Consider the following 14850-nt stretch of genomic DNA (forward strand, 5'->3'; position numbering starts at 1 on the left):
ATCCATGTGAATGGGATATCACAACCTAAGAAGGGAAATGAGGGCACCCAAGGGAGGGTTCAGTGGTGGGGGTGGGATATTCATTACATACAGGGAGACTCATCAATTAAGTACCTACATGAAGAATCATGAAAGCAGGCTTCTCACGGTTGGAGAAGGGAATTGCAAACACAGAATGAGAGATATGAATTCTGCTGTTCTTGAACTGGAAATGCTTCTCTACATTGAAAGACAGAGAGATACGCACTGGAGCGTCGGGTTGGCACCTGAGTCTCACAAGGCTGGGGGAGGGAGGCTCTTTGTGTCTCATTCCAACTTTTTTTAGTAACTCTGTGAGTGCTAAAAGATTAAAAATAATAACTTTTTGGAAAAGGAAAAAAAGCAGTTCCTCTATCCATCTCTGAAGGAAACTGTGAGGTTTAAATGAGATACAAAATCACTTGTAGAAAAGTTAAAAGTATCATAAAAATGCAAGATACTACAAAACCAAAATAGAGGGATTTTTTTAGTGGGTTAAGGTGCTGGACATACCAGACTGACAAACCACCTTTAGACATGACTACTGTCCTTCCTTCACCCTAGATTTATATATTCCGCATTAATGTCAGGTATCAAGAGAACGAGGCAGATGGAACACTAACTGTAGCTGCGCGTAAGGAGCAAGTTCTTCGGCATGGCCTGTGTCCCGTACCTCTCCTCTTGAGGAGTCCTTACTCGGGGATGAAGATGAAGAGTGAGGCGCAGCCACCAAAGAAGTAGCACCAATGGCTGCAGCTGGAGGGAGTTCTCGCTCTTCATTCCCTGGGCGTCGGTTCCAGCTGGGGTCGCTCATCGGGCGCCGGACAGAAGACACGACGTCGGAGCTCCTGCTGCGAACTAATCTCTCGGGGTACGAGTGCCTTTGCTTAAACGCCTCCATCTCAGCTGGAGTCAGGATATGGGAACCGAAGGTAGGCAACCTGGCCTCGTTTCCTCCCACAGCCCCTTCCAGGATCGGGGGGTCTGGGGGCGGGTGCGACGGCCTGGCATAGTGAACCTTCGGCCTTACCACAGCAGAAGCTCCCCCTGCAACACAGGAAACACGTTCTCAGCCGAGACACAGCTGGTCCCAAAAGGCATGAACAAAGGGGTTGTAGTTTTGCTCTTCTGGCCGTGATAAAACAGGGGCCAGAAAGTTCACCTGACTACTTTACCTTCGTGCGAAGACAGTGGGTCAAACATGGCAAGCAGAGACTCTGACTGAGACGGAGGCGAGGTCAGCTGGTGGGCACCTGAAAGACAGGGGCAGACGGTGTGATCAGGTCAGAAGGCGCGACTCAGGCAGCCTCCACACAGCGGAAAAGGCTCTCTCTTCCACAGTCTTCCTTTTTGACCAGTCAGAACTTGAGGGGCATACCAGAAAAAACAGTCTAATCAACAGTATTCTGATCACATCAGATTCACTTTAGGTTTTTATCTACATACATGGATTTCAATTATGTTTAAGTGGTCTAGTACCCATATGCCTATTACTTTTAATGGCCAAATTATATTGTGATTATTGCAAAGAGCAGAGCCAGAAGATGAAAATCATCAAAACTTTCAGAATGTTGTAAGTTTCCTGAGTCCACTTTGCCTTCACCTATAAAAACAAAGACAATACTACCTACAGAAGGAGCATAAATTAAAAGTTCTAAAACTTGAAATTCACTATTGTTCTCAGCAAAAGAGAACTCATAACAAAAGTGAGTCAAGCTACATTATACCACAAAACAAACTTGAACTTCTAGAATACGTTACTTTAAAGCCACAGAGTAAAAGATGATTCCTCTGAGCATGAGAGCTAGCTCAGTTATGTCCGACTCTTTGCGACCCCATGGACTGTAGCCCACCAGGCTCCTCTGTCCATGGAATTTTCCAGGCAAGAATACTGGAACAGGTTGCCATTTCCTAGTCTAGAGGATCTCCCCACCCCAGGGATCGAACCCACGTCTCTTGCATATCCTGCACTGGCAGGCAGATTCTTGATGCCTGTGCCACCTAGGAAGCCCCCTCTAAGCACATGTCTAAACAATCAAAACAAGAGACTATTAAATCACCTAAGAATGCAGAGACTAAAACTTACAAATACAGGAAAGAAACTGATGCTCTAAACTTTCTGAGTCTGAGTTCTTTTTTGATAATGATAGTATGATTTTTCCATGTGATTTTCCTTTTGTTCTGTCTTATAATTACTTTCCTTTCTAAAAATTACAGAAATAGTTTATCATTAGGAAAGATAGCTTAGAATGATCAGTTCTCAAGATTTTGGTCTTAAGTCACGTAAAACATGCTTAAGTGAAGTGAAGTTGCTCAGTCGTGTCCAACTCTTTGCGACCCATAGACTGCAGCATACCAGGCTCCTCTGTCCATGGGAGTTTCCAGGCAACGGTACTGGAGTGGATTGCCATTTCCTTCTCCAGGGGATCTTCCCAACCCAGGGCTCGAACCCAGGTCTCCCGCATTGTAGACAGACACTTTACCGTCTGAGCCACCAGGGAAGTTAAAACATGCTTAATTTCTTTAATTATTTTTTTTATATTTTGGCTGCACCGCACAGCACGTGGTATCTTAGCTCTCCAACCAGGTTCCAACCCACATACCTGACAGTGGAAGTGTGGAGTCTTAATCACTGGGCTGCCAGGAAAGTCCCTTAAAATTTCTTAACCCTAAAACCTTACTTATATATAAGGTTATATATATCTAATATAACTAATATAAGATATAAGATACATAATAAGATATTTTATATATCTCATATAAGGTTGGTTATATCTAATGATAGTTAACCATACTAGCAATGAAAACTGAAAAGAACATATAAATAAAAAATTTAAACTTTTAATAAATTTTATATTAAAATGTTATATATATTAATTCAATTGAATACACTCATTAAATGGTAACACAAATAACCTTTTTAGGTGAAAAGTAACTATATTTTCCAAAATAAAAAGCCAGAAGAGTGACACTTTCACATTTTTGCAAATTCCTTCATAGAACACACCTAAATTCTCATATCTGCTTCTGCTTTCCATCTGTTGCACTGTGCTGTTGTGGCTGAAGTATATAAGGAAAAGCTGATCACACACAGATATGCAAGTAGGAAGGAGATAATATTTTAACAGCCTTTTCAGGAAACTGTGGATATTACTCTTCGCATACTATACCAAACCTTGGCAGTAGTAACTATTTTTTAAAGGTTAGCTACAATTTGGAAGCTGAAACCAGACCAATGAACTTTTTTGTACTGTTACATTAAAATTCAAGTGGTCTGTCTTACACTTTGAAGGAATCTTTTACCCAAGCATGATTTGGTAACATCATGTGTTGGTCATCTGGAAAATACTGGTTCAACTAGATAAATGCAGATCTTTGAAATGTTGACACCATTCATCATATAATATCCAGAAAAAATGACACTCTCAAGTATCACCACCAATCTCACCAGAAAAGTTTTTAAATAGCAGTAATCTGTCATACTCATGGAGGTAGACACAAAGCTTTCCAAAATTCTGATTTCTCTCTGAAAGCCTGAATTTTATCACTGGCAACAGACTCTACCCTGTCAGTTGTTTTCCTTGAAATAACAGGCTCATTTTGTTAATTTTCAAGAAATGTCTGCCAAATACCCAAGTACCAATAACTACAGCTTATCATTCTTTCAAGTAAAAACAATGCTTCATGAAAAAGCAAACAAGGAAAAAAACAAAAATAAACCCAGCTACTTCAGCTCATAACTCAATCATATAAGCTTTTCCTTAGACACATCATCATATTTCAGAATACAGCAGAAATCCATTAGGGGTACTGCCTGTGTCTTCAGAATATTAGACAGATGTGTTGAGATATAAAAATAATTTTATACCAAGGGTTGAGATATAAAAATAATTTTTACTGCTTTATCAAACACATTCATAATTTTTTTTAACTCAGAAGAATACAGTGACTGGTAGCCTGGTCCTGCTGTCCTGCTTTCTCCTAAAGGCCTCGGCAAATTTACCCATCTTTGCTTGCGCACTATCAGTGCAACATCAGTACGGTACAAAGGACAATAACCTTTTATTATATGAAAACAGTTTTGACCTCATACCTCCCCAACCCCTCGAGAGGTCATGAGGGACCTCAGTGGGCCATGGACACTACACTCTGAAAACTGCTGGTTTAGAACAGTGGTTCTCAACTGGGGCTTACTGTGCCACCGAAGTGATCATTTGGCAATGATTTCTGGTTGTTCCCCGACAGCTCAGTTGGTAAAGAAGCTGCCTGCAATGCAGGAGATCCCGGTTCAATTCCTGGGTTAGGAAGATCTGCCAGAGAAGGGATAGGCTACCTACTCCAGTATTCTTGTGTTTCCCTTGTAGATCAGCTGGTAAAGAATCCGCCTGAAATGCGGGAGACCTGGGTTCAATCCCTGGGTTGGGAAGATGCCCTGGAGAAGGGAAAGGGTACCCACTCCAGTATTCTAGCCTGGAGAATTCCATGGACTATATAGTCCACAGGGTCACAAAGAGTCAGACATGACTGAGCAACTTTCACTTTTGGTTGTCACGACCGCACAAGAAGGGGATGGTATGCTTCCGACAGAGGCCAGAGATGCTGCTAAACATCCTACAATGCATAGGATAGGCCCCCACAACAAAGAATCACCTGACTCAAAATGTTCACAGTGTTGAGGGTAAGAAACCTGGCTTTAGAATAAACAAAAATGTAAAAATAAAAGTACTTCAAAACCCAGTACCAAAATCCTGTAAAGCAATTATCCTTCAATTAAAAAATAAATTAAAAAAAAACAACACCATTACACAGTATATAAAATCACTACTTACAGCACTCTGGTGCTTCTTCTCAGTGCTTTCTTTAGGATACGTTTTGTTTTTTTTTTTACATTATGTTATATATAAAATGCTTTAAGATAAAATTTCCAAGTGATATTATGTTCTAGGTATTTCTCCAAATTATTTCATATTCTTTAAAGTATTTAAAAAACAGCTGTGCAAGTTCTAATAAGTGGTTACTTCAACATTCACTTAGCCATGCTATTTTTCAGTTCTTAGGTTGTTTTAAGTTTTCTACCAATATAAATATTATGAAGAGTATCTTGGTGCGTAAGACTCTCCATACATCAACTGCTTCCTTATGACTGATTCCTACAGTGGATTAACTGAATGAAATTTAGCATGTGAACCTTATTTTAAGGCCTTATACACATAATGCCCCAAAGATGTATAGCAATGGATATCACCATCAGCAATGTGTTAAGGTGGACAGTTTCAGTCATGGATGTGATCATTTCTATTAATAAAAGTCATTCTCATTTCCCCTTCTTACCATGGGTGACTTCATCCATGTCTGGACTAGTGACAGAATCTTTACCCCCAAAATCAGAGCTGCATTCAGATCTCAGATCTTCAATTTTATTGGGAATATCCTCAGAAGTTGCACTTATACCTTCAGAAAAAAAAAAAAAAGAAATATATATATATATGGTAAAAAAAATAAAGAGCAAGAACAACAAAATAACCACACAGAAGGTATATGAAGTTTGGAGAGATGTATATAGTCTCACATTTTTTTGTGTCCCAGTTCTTTACAAGGGAGTTGTTTGGTATTATACCCTTTCTTGTACTATTGCTTGAATATATTTACCTTGATTTGTACAACATAATCAGAATTACCACACGACAGCTAAATACAGTGGCAGAGGCTACCAAGAACAGAGAGTTACAGAGGGAACACACACGGACTGTCTATCAACTACTCTGACAAGTTCGATAAAGGCACATAGTAACTTCTCATAGATGCCAGATCCCCTAGAAATAACTGTTTCCTGGGAGTTACTCAGATCTTAAACAAAATATATATCTTTGCTATTGACTTTATAAAGGGGGAAGTGGGAACACACCTTCAAGTCCTTATTCCTTAAAACAAGACAGACATACCCGACACAACACTGAGGCCTGGTGTGCTGGGGCGGGAACTGACCTCCCTGACATCCGTATCATCAGATGTGCTACCCAGTCCAGAACAGCTCTCCAGTTCCTGCAGTCGCTCTTCCTGCTTTAGATCTGGGGCCTCTAAGCAGAAGTGAGGTACCACATTAGTGATTCTGCTACACATCACAGTTTCAGCTTTTGTGACCCAGATGAAGAAAGCTACTGGGGCATGAGTGGACTCAGTGCAAACAGACCTCCAAGTCTGGGCCAGTTAGCAAAGCCAGTTAGATCAAGTGTTAAAGAAGTCAAGGTTGTGGTTTTTATCCCGATACAGGCCAGTTCACTGTACACAGATGAAAACTCTGCTTCCAGATCACTAATCTCAGAGTATTCTTTCTTCTGGTTAAAACTGAACTAAAGAATACAGGCGAGCTTGCCATTAAATCAACCACTTTCTAAAAAATAATTCCTATGGTGGCTCCGATGGTAAAGCGCCTGTCTGCAATGCGGGAGACCCGCGTTCGATCCCTGGGTTGGGAAGATCCCCTGGAGAAAGAAGGCAGCCCACTCCAGTAGTCTTGCCTGGAAAACCCCATGGACAGAGGAGCCTGGTAGGCTACAGTCCATGGGGTCACTAAGAGTCGGATACGACTGAGAGACTTCACTTTCACGGATGTTTGGCAGTGAGCTAATCCTACCATCTCCTTATGGACAGGTTAGCATGTCTGAATGTGGTAAGGTTAAAAAACACATATCAAAATCACTTCATATTTTTGAGCCAAGCAGATGAAACAGAATATAATTCAGATACCTAGTTGCTTATATTTGCATCCTGGTAGTTGATATTTAGTTGAAGACAAGGATTTAAATTCATAAGCAGAAAAAAAGCAGAAATGCAATACATAAAAGAAAGTACAAAATACACCTAGCAGGCTACAGTCCATGAGGCTGCAAGAGTTGGACACAACGGAGCAACTAAACCACCGTCACATTTATAATAATCCTTGGGCTTCCCTGGTGGCTTAGAGGTTAAAGCGCCTGCCTTCAATGCAAGAGACCCGGGTTTGATTCCGGGTCAGGAAGATCCCCTGGAGAAGGAAATGGTAACCCACTCCAGTATTCTTGCCTGGAAAATCCCATGGATGGAGAAGCCTGGTAGGCTACAGTCCATGGGGTCGCAAAGAGGCGGATACGACTGAGCAACTTCACTTTCTTTCTTTGGGATTCCAGAGACTCAGTTTCAATGCATTTCAAAAATACATTCAGTATTTTTGGGTTAAATTCTCCAAATCTAAACATGCTTATTACCAGGTTCAAGCTGTGCTGCTATTCTTCTCTTGCAGTAAGTTAGTGGGAGACACTGAATCAATGTTCCACATAGAACCCTGATAAGTTACTAACAACTGCTTTGAAGATAACTGAACCAAGTCAGAAAGCACCTGTTATCTTAGCCTCTGCCATCCAACACTACATTTTTTCTTGATGGACACAAAACATCCTAAACTAATTTACCATTTGAAGTTTTTAACAATGTTATTGCCTCATACTTGTCAAACATATATCTGACAAAAGGTATACATAATATAGAAATTAGGATGCCTTACATTTAAAACTTCTGTGCAAATCAAAAAGCAAACAATGACAGCATACTAACCTGAGTCACTTGGCAATACCTCTACACTCCAAGCTTCGCTTGTTGTCTCTGATATGGTAGAACCAGTGCAGGGGTCAAGAAGCACGGACCCTGAACCTGGCAGGCACAGTAAACTGCCTAACATGTTCTCTGCTGCTGCACCTGCATAACCAACGGGGAGCAAAGGGTTAACAAAGATCCTCAGGGAAAGAGCAGTGATAAAGAAGAAAGGGCAAACACTAAGCTAACAAAATCTCTCTACTCACAAGAAAAAAGCCAAGGTAAGAGTAATTTCGATCAATAAAACCACTAAAAACACAAATTTCCCACTTGGGTCACAATAGCACAAATGCCTTTTCAATCAGTTTCCTATTATTCACCTTGGTCTCCACTGAGAAAACACAGTTCATTAGGTCACGTCATTGCAACGAGCTTTCACTCTTGTTTTTCAGCAAATTTTGTGCGTCCTCAGCACTTCTCTAATAATTATAGTCCTTCAGGGATTAAAAACACTCAGAGACATTTAACCACAGAAAATTATACTGGCCAAATGTTTTTTTCTGGCACATTAGCCACATATTCAGAGCAATAAAGTGTATTTTCAGGAAAATACACATCTCCTTTGTAGCATTCATTCAACTGCAAATACAGCTTATTGCCCAAATACAGCTCACCTACAGGGAAAAAAATCACTTTGACATCTGGAACAAAATAATGCAAAACCAATTGAGAAATCTATTTATACTTCTTAAAAATACAAACAGAAAGATTAAACACTGTTGTACATCTGTGTTAAAAATAGTCAAATTCAGAACGCTCCACTATTTCTGATTAAACCTAATAAAATTCTATTTCAGTAGATGAAGAACTTTTAGAAAAAGGTTACTGGCAAAAATTACCTTTTAAAGACACGTCACAGTTACCAAGGGGAAAAGATGGGGGGCAGGGATGGATAAATTAAGAGCTTGAGATTGACATATGTACACTACCATATATGGAATATATGGTCATTAGGGACCTATCATATAGCACAGGGAACTCTGCTCAATGTTCTGTAATAATCTACATAGGAAAAGAATCTAGAAAAGAGTAGACAGACGTATATGTGTAACTTGAATCACAACTAACACAACATTGTAAATCAACTATACCCTGATATAAAATTTAAAATTTTTTAAATAAAAGAAACATATGTCATGAAATAATTACAAATAAAATAATGTCTGGAACACGCCTAAACATAATCACATAATCAGGAGAGGGGATAAAAAGGTGGGAGAAGAGATGAAACAAAACTGGCCAGGTGTGTATGTACAATTGTTGCATCTGGGTGATGGGTAATGGTGCTCAGTGTACGGTTCTCTCCTGTATTTGTTTGAAATGGTCCATGATTTAAGAAGAAAATAAAGATGGTGATTACAAGACTGTGTGACTCTTTCAGAAGGGACAGAATAGGATTCTTAAAAAGGTAATTTTAACATATGGAAACTGTATCTCACTAAACTTGATACTAGAAAAGCAGGAAAAGAAAACTGCTCCTTCTTTGGAGCTGAATTAAACCAGAAGTGAATTCAGGTTTTAGAGAATCTCAATATCATATTACTCTGAAAGGCTTTACAGCTATAACCTATACGAATTTTCACTTTAAGGCAAAGTGTTTCGTTTCAAAAGAAGAATATGCTAATCATAGACTAAGAACATATCCTAAGCTCTGCAAACAAGAATTGACAAGAAGATAATTCAAAAGATTGGTTCTTCTTTTTTGTATGGGGAAGAACCCTTAAATGCAGACAGAGAAAACACTACCTATATTTCAGTAAAGAGAAAAAAAATACACAAATGCCTTGTCACATACAATTATCTCAGTTTTCCAGTTATTAACATACACACCATGTTAGAGCACGGAAGCTCCCTCCCATGAAGGGTGGGTGGATACGAATAACTGAACAGCAATCTTCCAGAGACATTCACCAGCAGTTACCTGCGATTTCTTGCAAGCGATCTTCATCAATGTTAGGGTCAAAATCACTTCCTAAGACATCTGTACTCCATGTCTCACTCACTGTTTCTGATATATCCCTGTCATCTGTCAGTCCCATCATGTCACGGATTTCAAATTTCCGGAGCTTATCATCAAGATTATCCTGCGTGGTAGCTAGCAAAAGCAAAATTAAGCACTTTAAAAATCACAGCATAGCTACCATTTTTAAAATCAACTTTAAAGAACTTTGTGTCTTTGAACTCCAAGTTATATATCTGAACATGACCATTCAGCACACAGTACCAAAACACGGAATTATTCCCTCATGGATGTACTCTATCCCTGTCTGAGCCAAGCTCAACATATGTCCTCCCCTTTCCGGTCAGTTAACTGGGGCAATTGATATAATCAGCTGTCTCCCCGTCCTCTGTAGTGTGACACTGTTCAAGAATTGGGATATATGCCCCCTTCTTCGAATTTGGACAGGCATGGTAACTTGCTTTGTCCAAAAGGATAAAGAGGAAGTGTGCCAGTTGCGAGGTTAGGCCTCAAGAGATCTTACAAACATCTGCTCTCTCATCCTTGCTTCTGCCCTGAGGACAAGCTGAAACCAGCTTTTTAGGGGAGGAGAAACCACACGGAACAAAGCAAAGGTCATCCTAGACTAGCCAGCTCCGCACTGACCAACAGATGCCCAGCTAAAATTAGCAGAGCTCCCTACTTTGACTACCAGTGATCCAAGAGGCATGAGGGCCCAGATTTGATCCCTGGTCAGGGAATTGCATCCCACAAGCTGTAACTAAGAGTTCACAAGCTGCAACTAAGGGTCCTTCATGCCGCAACCAAGACCTGGCACAGCCAAATAAATAAATATTTTTTAAAAAGAATACCAGGATCACCTAAAAGATTTGTTAAAGAAGTGATATTCTTTCAACTTCCATCTTAAGCTAATATTCTAGGTTTCTGCTTTTTGCAGAAAATTTAATCTTAAATAATATAGTGATAAACTGATACAGTGGAGAAGGCAATGGCACCCCACTCCAGTACTCTTGCCTGGAAAATCCCATGGATGGAGGAGCCTGGTAGGCTGCAGTTCATGGGGTCGCTAAGAGTCGGACACGACTGAGCGACTTCCCTTTCACTTTTCACTTTCATGCACTGGAGAAGGAAATGGCAATCCACTCCAGCGTTCTTGTCTGGAGAATCCCAGGGATAGGGGAGCCTGGTAGGCTGCCATCTATGGGGTCGCACAGAGTCGAACACGACAGAGTTGAACACAACTGAAGCGACTTAGCAGAAACGGATACAGTAAAACTCAGCCTTACTTTTATTCAGCCCATGTGTAACCTGACTGGCAACCCTCTTTTTCCTTTCTAAAAAGAGATTAAACCATGATTTCTAGAAATGAGACATGGGAAATGCCTTTTCTTTTTTTTCCTTTTTTCCTAATTCCCCAGGTGTAAAAAACACCCATTGAAGTCACTGCCTCAAATCCAGTTGAGGGCAATAAACATTCCCATAAAATCCACCAGTGGGAAAAAAAAAAAAAATCCACCAGTGATCTTTAAATGAAAAAAAATTCAAAGAACTTTTTTCTACAAGGACAACAGCGATCTATCTGCTTTTCATCCTAACCTCACATTATCACCCTACTTGACAGTTCCTGAGAAACAGCTCCTTGACTTACTTATACTATGACTATTACTTTACCTAGAGTACCTCTAGTTTCAGCCAATGCCAATGCCAATGCCAGCCAGGCTTCAAGGCTACTATTTTCTCCCAATAAGCTTTTCCCTACACTTTGAACCACATGTATTTCTTACCCAGAACTGCCAATGCACTTTTATGATAATTTTAATCATTTGTGTCCATTTTCTCCCTATTCTAAGTTCCTTGAGCCCTCAGAATTTATCTTTGTACCCCTTAAAATTGTAATACTACAGAACTGAATTACCAAATATTACACAATTCAAGCAATTCATTTTAATTCTTCTATGTAATTTAAGCCTAAATAATCCACTTAGCAACTAAACATCTTTTTTTCTGGCTCCACCATGCAGCTTACGGATCTGAGTTCCCTGACCAGGGGTTGAAGCGGGCCATCACAGTGAAAATGCCAAGTCCTAACTGCTGGGCTGCCAGGGAATTCCCAACCAAACACATTTTTAAGAACTGTAGGAACTATGAATAAATGCCAGTTTAATGGTCATTATATAATCAACTGAACACAGCCAACTCACAGGAAAACAGATTGCTTATTCTGTGACCAGGTAAATTCTTTGCTACTTGAGCAACTGAATTCGACCTCACTTTACCTTGCTCGTGCTCTAACAGCTGCAGAGCTTCAACTCCATTACTCCCAGAAGGTCCTGCTCCAAGCTCTGACACAGATTCCCCCTCCAGGTCTAGTGAGGACACTGAATTAGAACGATTTGAAGGACCTAGAGAGACGTTTATACTGTGAGTGAACTTTACAAGACAGTCATGAGCCACCATGTAATGTTTCATGCCTTGATAAGAAAATAAAAGACTGATTAAAGTGCTTTTAATGCTGTTACACCCTAAAAATAAACACACCCTTTAGCCAGGAATTCTGCTTTTAGAAATTTATCCTAAGGAACTAATCAAACTCCCTCTAAGGCTGCTTGTTGCAGGACTTCTTATAATGTCTAAAAAGTGGAAACAATCTACTTGTGCAATCATAGAAGAAAGTTTAAATATATTATGAGACATGCCCATTTGAAGTTAAAGAAAGCAGCCATTAAAAACCATGTTATTTAAGAATGCTCAATTACAAAGGGAAATGTTACTGTTGCACTGTTAAACCAAAAAAACTGCAGAACAGCGTAAGCCTAATTTTGCTGTAAATAAACCAAAATGTTAACTGTTATTAATAGAATGGTAAGGTTACAGATGGTTCAATTTTTTCCCTTCATTCTCTAGAATGAATGCACATTACTTACATTTTTAAAAGTGAGGGGGAAAAAAGGAAAAGTTATTACTGTTTATGTTATCCTAAAATGTTAATCAACTTGAAACTCTTCCATTAATAAAGCTTGTCCTTGCACATGGAGTGACATATTCTCACTTTACAATCTTGCCTTTTTATTTCCTTTTTAATTCCTATCCTATTTCCATTGTATCTTTCCGCTTCATTAAAAGGTTAAAAGTATACACAACATCCTGAAATATTATGAGTCCATTTTTTCCATTTAGACATGCATTAATCCCTCTAAAGGAGCTCTATAACCTTTGGTATATTTTAATACTAGTGAAATAAACTCGGTATTATTCAAGTCTCAGTAAAGACATACATCTTCTCTACTTTATATGACCAAAGGTCTCTTGCCATCTTAATTTTATTCAGAGAAATAATCTTTACAGCCAACTGTTCAAGATCATTAGAGGAAAACTTCATTACTCTCCTCAGTGAGAGGCACAGAGGGCACAATTATAATTTATAAGGCTCCTTTAAAGAACAGAAAACAAAATATTACTTGAATCACACAACTCCTTGAATGAAGTAACCCTTCACCTTCAGATATTCCTTCCAGATTATCACTGCAGAGGGAGAAGCGCAAGGTTTTATCAGGTTTACCGTGGAGCTTGTTTTCATCAACAGGGACGTCTCCTTGTCCTCCATCCGAAAGCTGCATGTTGAGGACCTGAAAAAATAAAAAGCCATGAGTTTATCACAACGGAAAGATTGCTGATAAGAAAAACAAACCATGGCAAATGCAAATTTAATTTCTTCCTAACATTAAATGAGCATTTTTTTAACTAAAAACCCATTTACAGGGCCTAAGTGCCCCTGGGATGAAAGTACATCAATGAGAAGAACTGAACCTATGCCTTTCCAGGACCCTACTGGTGTCAGTGACTGAACAGGCAATCAGATGTCAATGGGCAGTTCAGGACTGCAGGAACTTGAGGCTTCAGGGTCAGCGGTCTGTCCCTGATGGTTCAGAGGTTAAGACTCCCAGCTTCCATTGCAGCGGGCATGGGTTCAATCTCAGTTTGGAGAACCAAAATCCCTCATGCTACACAGCATAGCCAAAAAAAAAAAATCTAAATTTCTTAAGGTTAATAGCTATCAGTGTGTGTAACAATATAATCATACCTCATTTTCTGACATCATCCCTGGAGTAAGCTGGGGACCTGTTCCTAAGGAAATGACCAACACCTCTTCTGGCTGCACCTCTTGGATGGTTTCTTGAGCTGATCCTTCATGGTCCATGTGCAAGTCCATTAGCACATTAGTGCGGCTTCTGCTCCGAGTTGCTAACAAAAAAATTTCAAGTATGATAATTTACAGAAAAAACAAAATTAAGAAAATGGCACATTAATACAAAAATATATTTTCTATTAATGTAGAACACTTGCGCATGCACAAAAAAGACTGGTGAGAATGTGAATAAGAAAAATATATATATATCTTCCCAGGTGCTCTTCTAGTAACTGACACAAGCTCTCCTTCAAAACTGATCCACAGAAACAGTGATCCATGGTCACCTGACAGGGAGTGACAAACAGATTACACCTGCCCAACAGCAAACATGCCTCAATCACTTTAAGACTTGGGGGTGACAAGGAAAGCATTATTTTATCTTTTCAAGATATCTTCAACTGCTTCTACAACATAATGACTTAACTGCCACAGGTCTCCCATACTCATAACTACACTCACAAGCATTAGAAAATTTCATATGGAAATCTGATAGCCATACAAAGTTATACGCATTAATTAGGCAACTGTTAATAAAACAGAATCAAAACATTGTTTTTTTCTGAACTGAATTAAACTCTTTTCAAAGATACAGAAGAGTTCTCTATGTTTGAATACACATTTCCCTTCTGCTTTATGGGAACAGTCTAAACTAATGAAGGACCTAATTATTTTGTGGTGCTTTTGCCCCTGTCTATAAGTAAATAATAATAGCTTTAGAAAGTGTTTCATCCTATAGATCTCCTAAGAACTTTGGAAAGGGAAAGATTTAGATAGCTTGTAACAATTTCTCTATGAGTTTCAGTCCTCTGTGATAAGTTTCAGTTTTCTTTCAGAGGCCATTACAATTTGATACAACCAGAATACGAAATAGATACTCTTTCTGTACAAAATAATAAAAAACACAGACAAAGCCAAAACACTCAACAATAACAAAAGCCTTTCACCTTCAGTTTGAGTGAAAGCTGACCTACTTGAAGACAGAAATATAAATAATCATGTTCTCTCCAGAGTGCTGCAGATCAGTTCATCAATCGCTCGTACTTTCAAAAACTCA

General features: G+C 39.3%; 1 protein-coding gene across 1 annotated transcript in view; it reads right to left on the reverse strand.

The window, feature by feature from the left end:
* GAPVD1 (GTPase activating protein and VPS9 domains 1) overlaps positions 1 to 14850 on the reverse strand; it is a 61955-nt gene that overhangs the window by 18174 nt on the left and 28931 nt on the right. Inside the window, exons 7-15 of the mRNA XM_068986943.1 lie at positions 13689 to 13849; positions 13104 to 13233; positions 11884 to 12009; positions 9569 to 9742; positions 7609 to 7749; positions 5961 to 6095; positions 5350 to 5469; positions 1194 to 1271; positions 692 to 1065 (exon numbers count right to left, since the gene is read on the reverse strand). Coding sequence (XP_068843044.1) covers positions 692 to 1065; positions 1194 to 1271; positions 5350 to 5469; positions 5961 to 6095; positions 7609 to 7749; positions 9569 to 9742; positions 11884 to 12009; positions 13104 to 13233; positions 13689 to 13849 — 1439 coding nt within the window. The remainder of the gene's footprint in view (positions 1 to 691; positions 1066 to 1193; positions 1272 to 5349; positions 5470 to 5960; positions 6096 to 7608; positions 7750 to 9568; positions 9743 to 11883; positions 12010 to 13103; positions 13234 to 13688; positions 13850 to 14850) is intronic.

Source organism: Capricornis sumatraensis, chromosome 1 (assembly GCF_032405125.1).
Source record: "Capricornis sumatraensis isolate serow.1 chromosome 1, serow.2, whole genome shotgun sequence".
In the NCBI taxonomy this organism is placed as follows: domain Eukaryota; kingdom Metazoa; phylum Chordata; class Mammalia; order Artiodactyla; family Bovidae; genus Capricornis; species Capricornis sumatraensis.